The following is a 15,139-nucleotide window of genomic DNA, read 5'->3' as shown; positions in this document are numbered from 1 at the left end:
CACCCTCGACGGTGGTGCAGCTAGGGGGTATACAGGGGTCCCCCCCGGTGGAGCGGTCGGTTGCGATGCAAGTGAGTCCTAATAGGGCCGGGTGGAGAATCTGGAAAATCTCGACGAAAGAGCGGTTTTTCTCTGTTCCTGGGTCCCGGGAGGGTACGTAGAGTCGTGGACGGACCAACACTGGACCATGCTCATGCTCCTCCTTCGCCAGCTGGCAGCAGCGGGCAGTTCAAGGGAGTCAACGAAGGCCCTACTCACGCACCCTCTGCCAACCTGTGGAACCAGGTAAGAGTTGCACCGCACACTCAGACCCTTCTTGGTCCGCTCACAAGCCGCCCGAGTTGGGTTCCTGCGTTCCACTTTGCTGCCCCACTGCAGGTATGGCAGTGGTTCTCCAGAGACCTCTCACTGCCAGTTGTTCTTCTCCCTGACCGAGGGAACACTCGGCGCAGATGCACTGGCACACAGCTGGCCGCGAGGCCTTCGCAAATATGCGTTTCCCCCAGTGAGCCTTCTTGCACAGACGCTGTGCAAGGTCAGGGAGGACGAGAAGCAGGTCCTGTTGGTGGCACCCTATTGGCCTACCCGGACCTGGTTCCCAGAACTAATGCTCCTCGCGACAACCCCTCCTTGGCCGGCCCGGCTACGTGCCCAAGGTTCCCGCTACTCCCTTCAGGGATCAGGTGGTGAACCTCCAAGCGCTGCCCTCGGAGGAGGCAGACCCAGCCCTAGCTTTGCTCTGTCCCGTCCGAGCCTTAAGGGGCTACGTTGACCGGACGCAAAGCTTCAGGACCTCAGACCAGCTCTTTGTCTGTCACGGAGGCCGGCAGAAGGGGAATGCCGTCTCTAAGCAGAGGATGGCCCACTGGATAATGGACGCCATCACCCTGCCGTATCAGGCACAGGGTGTGCCCTGCTCGTTCAGGTTGCAAGCTCATTCAACTATAGTGTTGCATCCTCCTGGGCGCTGGCTCGTGGCGCCTCGCTGGCAGATATCTGTAGAGCTGCGGGCTGGGCGACCCCTAACACGTCCGCTAGATTCTATAGCCTTCGTGTGGAGCCGGCATCCTCCTGTGTTCTCACCTCAAACGGGTAGAAGCACTGAGAGGCCCCGGCTTCGGGTCGGCTTGCAAAAACCACTCCAGAGAGTCCATATAGTAGACCCTGTTGAGCTCCTCCGTTCCCTCGGCAGCCAGACGTGGCGGAGCGTCCGGCGCTAGGCCTTCACTCGTTGAATCCTCGAGAACCGGTAGAAGGTTGGTTTCCATATGTAAGACCTAAGTGGATCTCATATGTGTAAAGTCCACGGTATAGCCTTGAGCCCGTGTTTCCCCGGCAGACTTCTGCCATTTCCAAGAGGGTTACAATCACCTCCATTCTTCCATATGCACCTAAGGAATGTTCATATGTGTATTTGCTTCCGAAACCTCCTTCGGGAAGGTTGGAGCTTCCGTAACGTCCCTGTTCCAAGTAGAACGGGTACGTTTTCCCAGTGTTATCCAGTCTTACTCATTGGGTAGTGCCATAGTAGCAGTAGCTGGTCCTTTGTGCAAGCCCTGGCCTACGCCAAAAAGTAGGGGCGCAGGTGGCTTCCACAGGACACTGGAAGGGGCAGGACCTGTGGCCCTTTGTTAGGGATCCCAATTCGTCAGTCATCCGACGTGATGTCGAGAGTGACCGACTGAAAGGGAACGTCTCGGTTACGTATGGTAACCCTCGTTCCCTGAAGGAGGGAACGGAGACGTCATGTCCCGTCGCCACAGCTCCTGTACCACCGCTGAGCGGCCGGGTCACCGGCTCGGCTCCTCAGCGAAAACCTGAATATGCGCTGCATCTGCTGCCTACTTATACTCACGCTGTGATCAGCGGCAGCTGGACGCAATAATCGCATGCCAATGTGCACTGGCTCGTTTAGTTTACACTCAAAGTAAATTGGTCTCTATAAGCGTGTGTGATCATTAATCCAGGGCTGGTATCTGAGCTAATGCTAGTTCAGTGCTGGTTCCTTGTGTCGGTCAGTTTTGATGCTAACAGAGTGCTTTGCCTAGGGAATGTAGAGCAGCCTCAGCTGGTTGTATAACTACGGTAACAGGCCTGCAGTCCCAGCCTGTCCCATCATCTCAGCATCACTCATCTCCAGTTGCCCTTCTCATAACGGTGAAATATTGGAATGGATGGGAGCAGGCCTATTTTGAGGGATGCCCCTCCCCACTGCCTTTGACAGGGGACACATTAAACTAGACAGTCAATCAGATTTCATGAAAGTAACATTTACAGGACTTAATAAATGCGAGTTACTAATGAAGAGGATGTGTTCACCACACTGTTAAACATTACACTCCTCTTTTTCACAGATGGGTCATTCTCAGGTGGGTGTTGTGAATTGTGTCTGAGCAATTCAGCATTTCATAAATAAAATTACTATACAGAATTATTATTGAACCATTTAAACCGTGGGTGTGTTTTTGTGTCATTCAAAATTAAAAATGAAATATACTAAATATAATACATTTCCACAGATCATGAAAAATAACTTACAGAGTATGCTGACAATTTAACCACATAGATTTCAATCAAATTGAAATAACTTTTGTGGCCAAAAAGTTGGTTATTATTGTTATTTGGTTAATAATGATTAGTGAAATGCATTACAGTTCTTTTAAATGTTCAATTTCTGAAGATTCAGTATTCTGGCTTTTACCCAACAGATCATAAAATTAAAAAAAAATAGAAAGAGCTCTTACTACTACAATTTTGAAAAGATTTTATAATTTGGCAGGAACTTTGGTAGGTCTGATATAGTTCTTTTTTTTTGTCTAAAATTCAGAAACCTTCCTGTGCCACATTTTTATATATTTTTTTATAAATATATTTTATATATTTATATATTTAACTAACAGGTTAGTTAAATACAGTAGCTACTGTATGTAGTTGTTTTATATACTGATGTCTTTGGTGTTAAAAATCTGTATTTTTTTTAAATCACCACTCTCTGAAATGTAAAGAAGAAAAATTTAGAAAAATGTATGCATTTCCTGCATAAATCCTTTGCTCTTTAGTTTTAAAAACTAACAGAGTGTTTGTACACTTATACAGAGTCAGTTTGTATGTTTTCTCTCTTCTCAGGGTCTGGGTTCATGTTTGCAGGCCAGACTGGAGGGCAACGTCAGGACCCTCAGGGAGACATCCATCCCAGCCCGCCTGGACAATATGTCTATAAGAATGACTTTCAATCAGGTGGGATCATTGCGTACGTCAGGCTTGCTTAAGAGAATTGAATGAAATAGTTCACAAAAAAAATATTATGTGCTAGACGTTAGTCCAAATCTTTCTAATTCCAGGCCAAACATCAATGATTGAAAAGCCCGTCCAATTAGGAAACCAGCAGATGGGATCTACGGTGAAGGACAACAGCATGGACTCTTTTCTGGGTAACCACAGCAATGTTTGATCTTGCTGACTTAAGGTTGTGGGTTCGATTCAGTTCATTTCCTCAGGCTCTGTTAAGTTTTAATGCAGTATTGCTCTACTGCTCTATGCTTCAGGGTTCTCTCAGCCTGGAATGAATATTGGTATGAATATGAATGTTGGCATGGCCCCTTTCCAGAGCTCCAAACCCCCCAGCATGGGTGAACCTCAGAAGACCTTACCCTTGTTTGCCAATGAACCACCCAAACCATCCCAGATAACTGCTAATTCGAGTGAAACAAGCCCTCGTAACAGCCAGGATAATTCTGCAGGTAAAGTCTCTCGCCACTTAAGGCACCTCACTGCAGTCTAGAACAGGTAAGGCAGACTTTAAACACAGATATTAAGATGCTGATTGATTGTTATATCACAGAATGTCCTATGATCACAGCTATCATTTCATTCCACTCTGTCTGGTCAAGGCATGGATGCCTCATCCATATCTTGTCATAAGATAAATGCTTCATACTTTTCATGGTCTTCAAGTTATCACTTATTATGAGTATGATTTTACTGATGTGATAAGCGATAGTAAGGTTGTTAACTCTTGTATTGAATGCCATGAGTATATATACCCTGAAAAAAGGGGTAATTAGTGACTTGACTAAATATCTTGCATACTGAAAGGTCCATTTCAAAACATTGTACATGATGGATCATAATAGACAATGATCATCATTCACAGTTTGTCCTTTGATTCAGACTAGCCAGTGTGCACTGTGTCTTCAAGTGTGCATTATGGTGGAAGGCATTTTAAAGAATTTCCTTCGGCCACTCTGTAATATTACTTTTTGAGTGTGATGGCTGTGAAACTGAAATGAGAAATGTGTCTTCTGGACCAGAACCAGTTTTGAAAGCCATTTCACATTTTAGATCTCATATCTGAAATATAGATGTTACTGCCACGGGCATTACATCCAGGTGACTGTTTATAACCCTTTGATCACTAGTGAATGAGGACAGGCATGTAAAATAGAAAATCATATGATGTAAAACAAAACAAAAAAGTTTGGTTGGGTCTAGAAATTAATTTAGTTTTCATCTTATTATGCTTTGATGGCTAGACTATAGCACTAGTAAACATCATCCAAATTCAGTTAGCAGTAGGTTTTGTTTCCCTTTAAATGTAATGTGTTTTGATGTTGTCAACCATTGTGTGTTCAGTGTTTGTCTGGTCGTTGATTTTGGTTCATTTCAGTGACCTTTATTTGTCCTCAGTGCTGAGATTTATACTGGGTATTCCATGTCATGTGACTCTTCTCTGTGGCTTTTCTTTGAGTCAGTCTCTCTGTGACTTGCCTCTGTTGTTATCCCTGTCTGTTATTTCTCCATGAGTTCATTTGCCCATTTGCACTTTCACTTGATGTGCTCTCAAGTGAGCACATCGTAGTCTCAGCACATTATCTCTCAGTCACTGCTGAAACTATTACACTCATTTAACTGCTCTCTGCAGCAAGTATGAGCATGATACCCTTAGATCTGTTATCTTACATTAAGTACCTATTTGGTGAACAGCAGTGATAGGCCTTTATCAGGATGTAACATACATATATCCAAAGAATTAAAAAGCCATTTTGTTTTCTCTAGAGCTGTTCAGCTTATACGGCTAACGTTGAAGGCTAATTTGCCACTGGAGAATTTCCACTGGGTTTTCTGTTGTTCTGCAAACTAAATGACAAACAGTCATACCTCAAACTTGAATTTTGAAGCCTAAGTTAAATACTTAAAGGGGACATAACACACACAGTTTCGGCCAATGTCATGTTAATCTTGAGTACCTTTATAGTGCATCCTTCATATCTCCGAAGAGTCTTTAGTTTTATCAGATTTATAAAATAAAGATACAACTTTACACTTCTCTCCAAAAATAGCCGAGCTCCTGGAGGCGTGCTGTGGGCGGAGCTAAAGAGTCACGAGCACTCGCACGCCGATTGCCAACAAAACACAGGAATTTGATGCAGTTTTACTTACCGCCTGTGGTTCCGACTCATGATCTTTTATCACTGGGGCCGCTCCACCTTTTAGTATCAAACGATATGCAAATCCAGCTTCGAACTGGGCCTTATTTATAAAACATTCGTCACCGAAATGACGGGAACAAACAAACACACTTGTGAAACTCTGTTGATGTCCCGGAAAAACAAACTGCATCCACTGTTCATGTAAAGCTGGGTTCTTTGGAAATGTTATCTTTCCCTAACATCCAAAAACACACTTCTTTGGAGACATTCTTCTCAAGCAAGTCCTGTGCAGCGCTGCCAATGACTTCCTTAACGTGAATGAAGTGCGCTGATGGGCTGCTCTTGCTCTCACTCTGTTTGCTGTGTCCGTGTGCTCTTCCGGGAGAAGTGCCCATACAAGGAATTCCGCCCTTCATGATGTTATGAAAAGCCATACTCGAAAAAAACTTTCTTAAAGGGGTCATATGACGTTGCTAAAAAGAACATTATGTTGTGTATTTAGTGTAATGCAATGTGTTTATGCGGTTTAAGGTTAAAAAAGCACATTATTTTCTACATACTCTACATTATTGTTTCTCCTTTGGCTGAATACCTCAAGCGTGTGACGGAAATGTTACGCCCCTTACCATACATACTGTGATGCCGTGTACCGGCGCGATGAGACTTTGAGACTTTAGTCTTTGCAACTTTAGGGATCTTATCTATGCACGAACAGCTTGTAACACTCCAAAGAAAAAAGGAAAATTTGAAATTGCATCATATGACCCCTTTAAGCTTATACAAACCTGGAAGGAGTGTATTTGGCACAGAAATACTCAGTCATATGTCCAAATCTTTTTTTTGTTTTGGTCATGTTTAGCATGATAATCCAACTCTTTAACTATGTAAAAAACTCAGAATGCATGAAATAGCATTAGACCCCCCCCCCCCTTTAAGTTGACAATATGTTGTTAAATAGGAAATACAACACCCAATTTGTCAAATGCTTGTTGTTGTAGTCACTGTCAGTAACTTGTTGGCAACTTAGGACAGGTGTACACAATGCAAGTTCTGACAGTTGAGAGAACGTAAGCCCTTGCACACCTTACAGTTTACCTGATAATTTTACAGAAGCCATGATTCATGACATTTCTGTAATGCCCGGCAAGTTCTGAAGGAAATCTGATCAATTGTTTTGCAATTTTTAGCATTTGAAAACATGAAGTTACTGCTTATGCTGAATTTCTGGATCGGAAGTTCATAAGGAGTTAGTCTCTTCTCGTAATATTTCACACAATGCAATCGGGACCATCAGCAATTTCCACACATTGGGAAGCATGCATATTTAGCTTGCTGTGAAAGTCTCCTCAAGTAACATTACTCTGAGATCTTTTAATCATTAAAAAAATTACTCCAAAACCCAATAGAAATTTCCAAGGGAACCCATGGCTAATGATAATTCTTTAGAACTACACACTGAATGATGCTGTTCATTGTGAATTTGTGAATTAGTTGATAGTGAATTTTGTATGTCTTCTGTAACGAATCAGCTCATGGGAAATATGAATAATTAATCATAACTAGTTATAATTAATTATGAATATTTTAGATCCGCTGTAGATATTTACTTGACCTCTCAGGGTCAACTGAGAAAAGTCCATTTCTACTCTGCCTCTTGCCCTGGGACATGCAGGGATTTTCCCTGCTTTGCATTCTTTTGGCCAATAAACCCAGTGATATCAGCGTTGGTTGCCATGCAACCAGGAGCCTGTTCGGCTTCCTGGGGTGTTACGCATTTCGGGGGGAAGGGTTCATGGGTCCTCATATGGCTTGTTAACTGAGGGGGGTTACAGAGTATTTGTTAAATATAAAAACAAAATATATATTGTGTGTTTGAGTGGTCCAGACGCTACACTTCATATCATCTTCTGGTGTAACGCACCATGATGCAAGTGATCAGTGGTTCATAGGTAGCTGATCTATTGTCTCTTTGGACTCTTAATAGCTGTTATGAGTTGGAGATGAACTAATTTTGTTGTCCGATGATTTGTATGGTAGTCAGTGACACTTCCTCTTCCTCTCTGTACACAAAGAAGTTTTGGGAAGCCCTTGGACAGGTGAGAAAATGCTCTCTACGGAGCAGTCCCGAGCTTCCAACAAGTCAGAACAGAGTCACACTGACACCTTGGGATTCCAAAGTCAAGATGCAGCATCTGGTGAGGAAAAGTCCATAGAGAAAGGAACCGGAAAGCAGCAGAAGCGAAAAAAGAAGAAACGCAAGAACAGGGAAGAAATGTATGACCTTCTGGACAGTCTTGGTTCCCCTGACTCAGAAGAGACTCCTTCTGAAAGCTCCAACCATGGCTGCCCCTCACCTCCTAGTAGGGACAAAGACATTTGGGAAAGCGAGATCCAAGAAAGAGGGGGAGGACGTATCACGGCCAAGAAGAGTAAAAGCAGGATGAAGCTACCGGAGGATTGGAGTGCTCCTCCAACCATAATGAACATGGACTTTAGCAGCCCTAATTTGGGTGATTCAAAACCCCCATCCAGTGCTAACATAGATCAAGGAAGTGCACCACCCTCACTCACACCTGAACCTCTGCACCTCACGGGCACCCAAGCATGCAGACCCCAACCGACAGGGCAAGCAAACACTTCCTTATTCATGAATTGCCCAGACTCCACTGCGAATCCCATAGATGACTCAACTTACGAGATTGACATTGATATGTTTAATAAGGATAAATCAACTAAAGACTATATCAATAAGTCTAACCTAGAGTTGCCTGGTATTCACCCTTCAGATCTGTTACTCATGGACTCAAAAACTAACCCAAATGATCCCGACCAGAAGTCAACCTTTGCCCTCAGTCCAACTCAGACTGTTATATTCCTTGACTCTGTGCTGCAGGGAGAGACCACAGATGTAAGCCCCCCGTCCCACAGCACCCCCGTGAATACTCCCGTCCCTCACACCACTGCCCCAGAGGCCGCTCCTGATCTGACCACTGGCCCACTGTCCATCGGCACAGACATCCCTGCCTGTCAGAGTGCACCAGCTGTTAGTCACTCTTCCCCAACAATTACCCCCAGCACTGCAGAGAGCTTAAAACCCAAGGCTACACCTTTCATCCCTTCACAAACAGAGCAGCAGGAGCCCCCGCTGCACAGCCCCCCCTACTGGAAGGTTGGTGATAATGAAGACTGTATGGAGATGATTTACATAATGCATGGCTCAATGAAGTGGGCCCTCCTCTGCTTATCTATCTCTGTAGCAGAATATACTGTAAGACACGAAGTACTCCATATCTTTCTTTCTTTATTTATTTATTTCTTTCCTTCTTTGTGTCAGTCCTCTATAGCTTGGACCTTTGCTGCATGTAATTCATTCTTATAATAAAGATGTTTAACATTTCAATGCAGTCATAACACACTGATCGCTATGCATCACGACTGGCAGCCGACTAACTATCATCCCCTGGATTTCAGTACGATTTCTCTTGGTCACAGCATCCCTCAAAATGCACATGACTTGTAGATGTGTGTCAACTAGTCACCTGTTTATGTGGTATTGTACATTTTCTAATCATTCTGTGGCTGAACAACTTTCTGTATATCACTCCTCGCCATCTTATGCTATATGACTATTTATTCTGCTTTAGTCTTGTTCAAAACTGTCAATCCAATGTTCATGAGATTTAGAGGTCTGTCTGCCAATTCACCTGCTATACATAGATTTTAAAATTGTTATCTTTAGATTTATTTAACCTTTTAATTTTTAGCAGAAAAAACGTTTTTTTAGTATCTGTTAATGATGCTCTTTTCTTCTTCTTTTCATGTTATCACTGTTTGAACAACACTGGGCATCAACCAGGTAAGAAAAATCTCATTATCTCACTGTGAATTGTGGGTACAGCCCCTGTCTGTGTAGTACATACATTATGAACTTTATGAGTTGAAGCATTTTTTATATATTTGGAGAGTAGGGATGCACAATATATCAGTACTTCATGAGTTATTTAATTCAGCTCTTTTGCTATTTTTATGTGGTGTTAATATGTTTAGATTGTCATTGCGGTTATCTAATGCTCACTTACAGTTCTTTAAAAAACATAAAATAACTATTAAATGTAATATTTATCAAATCTCAAAATTCATACTGTACATTATGTTGAGAAGCCTAAATTCGCTTATAGTATTTAAAAAGATTGATTTTAGTGTTTTATGTTTCATTTATTTAAACCATATACTATACCATTTCAGTCTCAGTGATTTATCTGTTTTTAACCATAACATCCATCCCTACTGGAAATCATAAAACAAATAATTGAGAACATAATTCTCATTTTTCTAAGCATAGTTCAAATCCCTTAATCATCTGAACTTAATGTTGTCAGTAAGGCTACAGTGTATAATGTTTTCTTTTCAAAGCCTTTATCCAACTTATTTTTCCTGTTAGAGCAGGCGCGGCCATTTGTAAATTTTATGTGTCTGGCTTCCGGTCTCATCCGCGTCCAGCTATTTTTAGCTGTATAAAACAGCACGTTTTACTGCTTGATATTGCAGATTGGTGTGTCTTACCATATTATATTAATGTATTATCTTAATTACGAACACACTGGTTTGTAATGCGAATAGTTTTACCGTTTACTGCACATTGTTATTCTTCTCATTATTCCCCTATAGTGGCTAATGAACCGGAAGTCTCGCCCATAGGCTTACTTCCGCATTGAAGAATAAGGTGGATATGGGTGTTGCCAAGCATTCTCACTAATCTCTGATACTGAATTTGAAAAGTTAGATTAATTTAGTTTGGCTTTGGTGAAAAAGCTTACAGATTTCCATTTACTAGATTGTTTATCTAATCAAATGAACAATTGAGTCAAGAACAGAATATTTAGGATTAGTTCTTTTTAGTTGGTGATATTTATAGGTTGAATTCATACTCCCTATAGTATTATTGTGGCTTTCGTCTCTCTCTATCTCTCTCTCTCTCACTCTCACACACACACACACACACACACACATACACACACACACAGAAACACACACATCTCCTCCTATCTCTCCCATCCTCTTGCAGCAGCTCATGTAAAATTGATGGCTGTGCCGTTCGCCATTATATAAGACTCATAGAGTTGTTCTTTTTATAGTGAGTGATTAGGGTGTGTTCAGAGGCGTAGGGGATTTTGAGGGATATTGAGTACTGGGCGGTAGCTTTGGATCAAAAGCTAACACAGAGATCCCAGATCACGTCTTGAATGATGTAAGGAGTCAGGACTTTCACTGTGTTTCAGCTGTTCAGGTTTATTCATCTAGCTATTCTTCTAGTTTTTGTCTCAACACTTGGTCTTCTCTGGATTTCAGTCTTTTAAATGCAGAAATAGAAGTTGCTCTTCTTGGCCCATTGTTCCCTCCCTTTACTCGCATCAGCCTTCTCGTCCTTTCTTGCCCTTGCTCATTCACTTCCTCTCCCTCCCCTCGGGTGGTTCCGACCACAGATGATCCTAATATCAGCAGCTGCATTGACGGGGAGACTGTTGTCATGGATATGGGAGGCGGTTTCCTTGGTGATGCAGCGAATAGGACCTGCCAAAGAACAAGCTAGGGTGTAACTGTAGGATATGTTACAGAAATAGAAACTCAGTGACATAGCTTTCCGATTACTCAATGAGCATGCATCTTCTACCCCACGCTAAATGTGTTAAAATGCATTTCTTATGCTGTGTTTTTATTACTGAAAAGAACATTGTGATAGTTTAATGATGGTGTACAGATATTTTAATATTTATGCACTGGCATAAAATTGCTTAATTTGTCCGAATGCTCTATTTATGGTCATCATGAAACTAAAATTAAATTGATTGTAATATAGATGCATTTTAATATGATTAATAATATAATAACATTTAATTGAATACAAAAATGGCAATACTGTATATGCCCAAGTCAGATGCATTCATTTATTGTCTAAATGTCACATAATGACAACAAAAAATATTATATCGACAAACATTGTTTATTTTAATCATAAACTATGGTAAACCGATTAATGACAAAAATCCAGAGAGAATATAGAAAAAAATGTCATTTGTGCAATTGAAACCAAGATGAAAATGCACTAAGAAATGCAATGAAGTGACAGGAAGTTTCAATATCCTCTGTATATTGAACCATATGATGTGGTGCAGTGTGTTCTTAGAGGAATGTAAACAGTAAAATACATCTGACATGTCCATTCACGAGAATCTGGCTCATTATAGCAATGAGACGGTCAGAGAGAAAAGACTTCTTTTATATCTGTCACTGGCCTGGAAGGCCACTGCAGCTGATGCATTGTACTTTGTGTGTGTGTGTGTGTGTGTGTAAGTTCACTCTAATTAAGGTGCCTGAGCCAATCAGACTACACATGAATTATGACATCACATGCCTCTGCTCAAGTCTGGAAGGGCATATGCAGTGGGAGCCAGAAAAGTAAGATGTAATACAGGTTTTGCGGTGTCCCTGATATAATTTTAAAACCACGTTTTTTACTGCTCACATTTTTCATGTTAGGATGCCTGTAATTAACTGGTTTGTAGGTTACCTAATATAGAGGTTTAAATGTATGTGCTATTTCTGTGCAGATATATACTGTAAAGTGCTGAATAATGCAGAACTCTGCTGTTGTGACGGATTGTGGAAGTGATTTATGTAGCTCAGCTTATTTATGTTTAATGATTCATGAATAATTGTCTTCCTTGATATGATCATCAGGTGTGTGTCACCATAAAAACCTTCATTTCTCAAAAACAGAAGACAGTGAGAGGACATGACTGAACTGGAATGAGACTTATGTCTAATGGCTGGAGGGAGAGGATTTTTTTATGAAGGGCTAGTGTCTGACATCTGATTTATCTGCTTGAGTGTAAGAAAAGTTGTTTTTGATGTTTTGTTTTTTTTGCATTCGAGCCACAAACACATTGTGATCTGCACAAAACATGTTAATCCATTGCAAGCAAACCGATGGCTATTTTGGGTCGCTTTTTCCTTGTGTTGTTCATGGTGTTTAAGGATGAGGACATGTCTGCTACCTGTCTATGTTGGCATTGGTCTAGTTTGACTGGTAAATACTTTGAAATTTGATTGGATACACACCTTTTGAAATCATGAACAAAAAATATCAAGAGTGTTTTCTCTTTTTTTTTTTTTGGATGTAGTTCCATTATATTATTTGCATTTACCATTGTTTTTCTCTGCCGTCCACAATCCTATCAGAACAGACCAATTGTGGGTCGCCAACCACCATTTAAAGACCACTGCATAAAAACATCAACTAAGGCATTGGCACAGTCACATTTGGGCTGGAAATATGATTGCTATTGCTGGTCTGTGCATGCATTTACATTCCTCACTGTGGTGACATGCTTCAACTCTTGGACAAATCCTGATATTCCAAAAATGATTTCTTTCTGATGTGGAACACAAAATAAGATATTCTGAAGAATATGTTTTTTTCCCCTTACAAAGAAAGTCAATGGCATCCAAAGTGGTTTTGAACTCCAAAGACTTCCATTAAATCGGACAGTTGGAGCATTCTTCAGAATATCTTCTTTTGTTTTCCACAAGAGAAAGAAAGTCTAACAGGTTTATAAATAAAAAATACAAAAAATACAAGGGTGAGTAAATGATGATAGACTTCTCATTTTTGGGTGAACTATACCTTTAACACACTCTCATAAGAACACTCTAGAGAAGGAAAGGCACAGTAAACAACAGAGGTCACACTTCCATCAACCTCATATGTGAGAGACGGAGGGATATAATGGTTCAGCTGATTGCTCCAAATGTGACTGATACTGATGTTATTGTGTTGAGTGAGGGACATGGCAATGATGACATCCTCCGTCACCACCGCTAAGGGTAAAGGTGCACGCTTGCGTCTGCTAGAGCATTCTGAGCACCAAACAAGACAATGTGTGAGTGAGATAGAGAAAGGGATATTTATAAACACACTGGATGCTAAAAGCAAGGGTTTTCAGTCCGGAGCATCCAATAAGGACGCGGTTCGCGTGATCACGTGATCGGAGACTTGGAAGGAATGTGCGGACAGAATTAGGGTGAGAGAGAGAACAAGAGAGAGGAGGGGGAATTGGGAGAGAGACGCAGAGTCATCTCAGCCTCGGCATTGAGGGAGGTTTAGAGACCAGCGCTATAGACTTACTCCTCTAAATCAATGCCGTACACTGACGGATAGACACCTTGATACAGAACAAATATATCTAGAGAGACAAGGACTGTAAGGATGTCATCCCAGCGCTCAGAGTACAGAGATCTGTGCTCAGTGCCACCCTCCATGCCAGGCTTGGCATCGTCAACAGCTGCCCAGGGCTGGAACTGGCAGCAGGGGCAGCCAGGCAGTCTGCAATCCTCCAGACTGTTAGAGGACGACAAGCAGGACCTTTCCACCAAGTCGACAGCACTCAGCCAGGAGGCCGACCAACGGGTAACCAGTCACCAGAGCAGCAGGGGTGGGAAGAATTTGGGCAGTGCAGCAGAAAGTCCCACAAGCGTCTCGTCTTCTCCATCTCCAGCATCTTCAGGGAAAGACCTTCCCACCAATGGGGTGACATCAGGACCTTCACCAAGGAGTGGCATCTTGACATCCTCAGACAGAGGTTGGGATCCACCCCCCAGCATCTCGAAAACAGGCCTCGCGCCGAATTATTGCGTGATTGGCGTGGTGAATGATAGCTTTGTGGAGGGTGAAGTTGAGGGCAAATCGGAAACACGCCCACCCATGTCACCCCCCATGCAACAGAACCGAGTGGTCCAGCGCACAATGTCAGACAGTACCCACTTGACAGTGCCTGCTAGCCTTCAGCTGCCCGATAAATATCCAGGCAAGGATGTGCCGCCACCCCAGACCGTCATCAAATACTTCACCGTAGAGGACAAACAGAGTGTTCTGCCATCCATGAGTATCCCATCAGCCCCTACTACAAATAAAGAACAGCCTGCTGGTGTGCCACAGAGTTCTCAAAGGATACAGTTACCGCCACAGCCATCGGGAAGTGGAAATGCGGTTTCTTCCCCTGACATTCAGCCTAAAGGTGTCTGTAATGGTAGGTGAGACTAGCTGCTGTGATCTCTGTGGTGTGATGTAGGATTGGGATCTGTTTAAAGTATGGTGGATCTCTAGATTTCTGGTTCTTGCATAGCATTTTGTGTACTTGTGTCCTTGCATCAACTGATGTAATTCAGTTTATCTGTATATACTATACTATATAGTGTGACAGAGCTGAACATACACAACCATTCAAAAGTTTGGGGTCCTACGATTTTTTTTATATTTTTGATATATGCCTCTTATGCTCAACAAGACAATGCAGTAGGAACAGTAATATTGTGAAGTATTAATACAATTTGAAATAACATTGTTCTATTTCAATATATTTTAAAATGTAATGTATTCCTGTTATGGCAAAGCCATTACTCCAGTCTTCAGTGTCATATGATTTTTCAAACTTTATTCTAATATGCTGAATTGGTGCTCAAGAAACATTTCTTTATTATCAATGTAGAAAACAGCCTAATAGTTTTGTGAAAATGGTACATTTTTTCAGAATTCTTTTAAAATATACAGTTCAAAAGAACATTTATTTGAAGTAGAAATTGTTTATAACATGTAAAAATGTGTCCTTGCTGAATAAAAGTATTGTTATTTTTAATTTTTTTAATCTTACTGA

General features: G+C 41.7%; 1 protein-coding gene across 2 annotated transcripts in view; it reads left to right on the top strand.

Annotated features, from left to right (window-relative positions):
- Window positions 1–15,139, top strand: part of map4l (microtubule associated protein 4 like) — a 36,270-nt gene that overhangs the window by 7,200 nt on the left and 13,931 nt on the right. Inside the window, exons 3-6 of one of the 2 annotated variants that reach the window (XM_016525023.1) lie at window positions 3,127–3,237; window positions 3,342–3,431; window positions 3,546–3,740; window positions 7,502–8,602. In XM_016525023.1, coding sequence (XP_016380509.1) covers window positions 3,127–3,237; window positions 3,342–3,431; window positions 3,546–3,740; window positions 7,502–8,602 — 1,497 coding nt within the window. The remainder of the gene's footprint in view (window positions 1–3,126; window positions 3,238–3,341; window positions 3,432–3,545; window positions 3,741–7,501; window positions 8,603–15,139) is intronic. The other variant, XM_016525022.1, reaches the window with a different exon arrangement.

Source organism: Sinocyclocheilus rhinocerous, unplaced genomic scaffold, assembly GCF_001515625.1.
Source record: "Sinocyclocheilus rhinocerous isolate Xijiao unplaced genomic scaffold, SAMN03320098_v1.1 scaffold480, whole genome shotgun sequence".
Classification (NCBI taxonomy): Eukaryota; Metazoa; Chordata; class Actinopteri; order Cypriniformes; family Cyprinidae; genus Sinocyclocheilus; species Sinocyclocheilus rhinocerous.
Note: the sequence above shows the minus strand (reverse complement) of the source record. Positions and strands in the feature narration are given on the sequence as shown.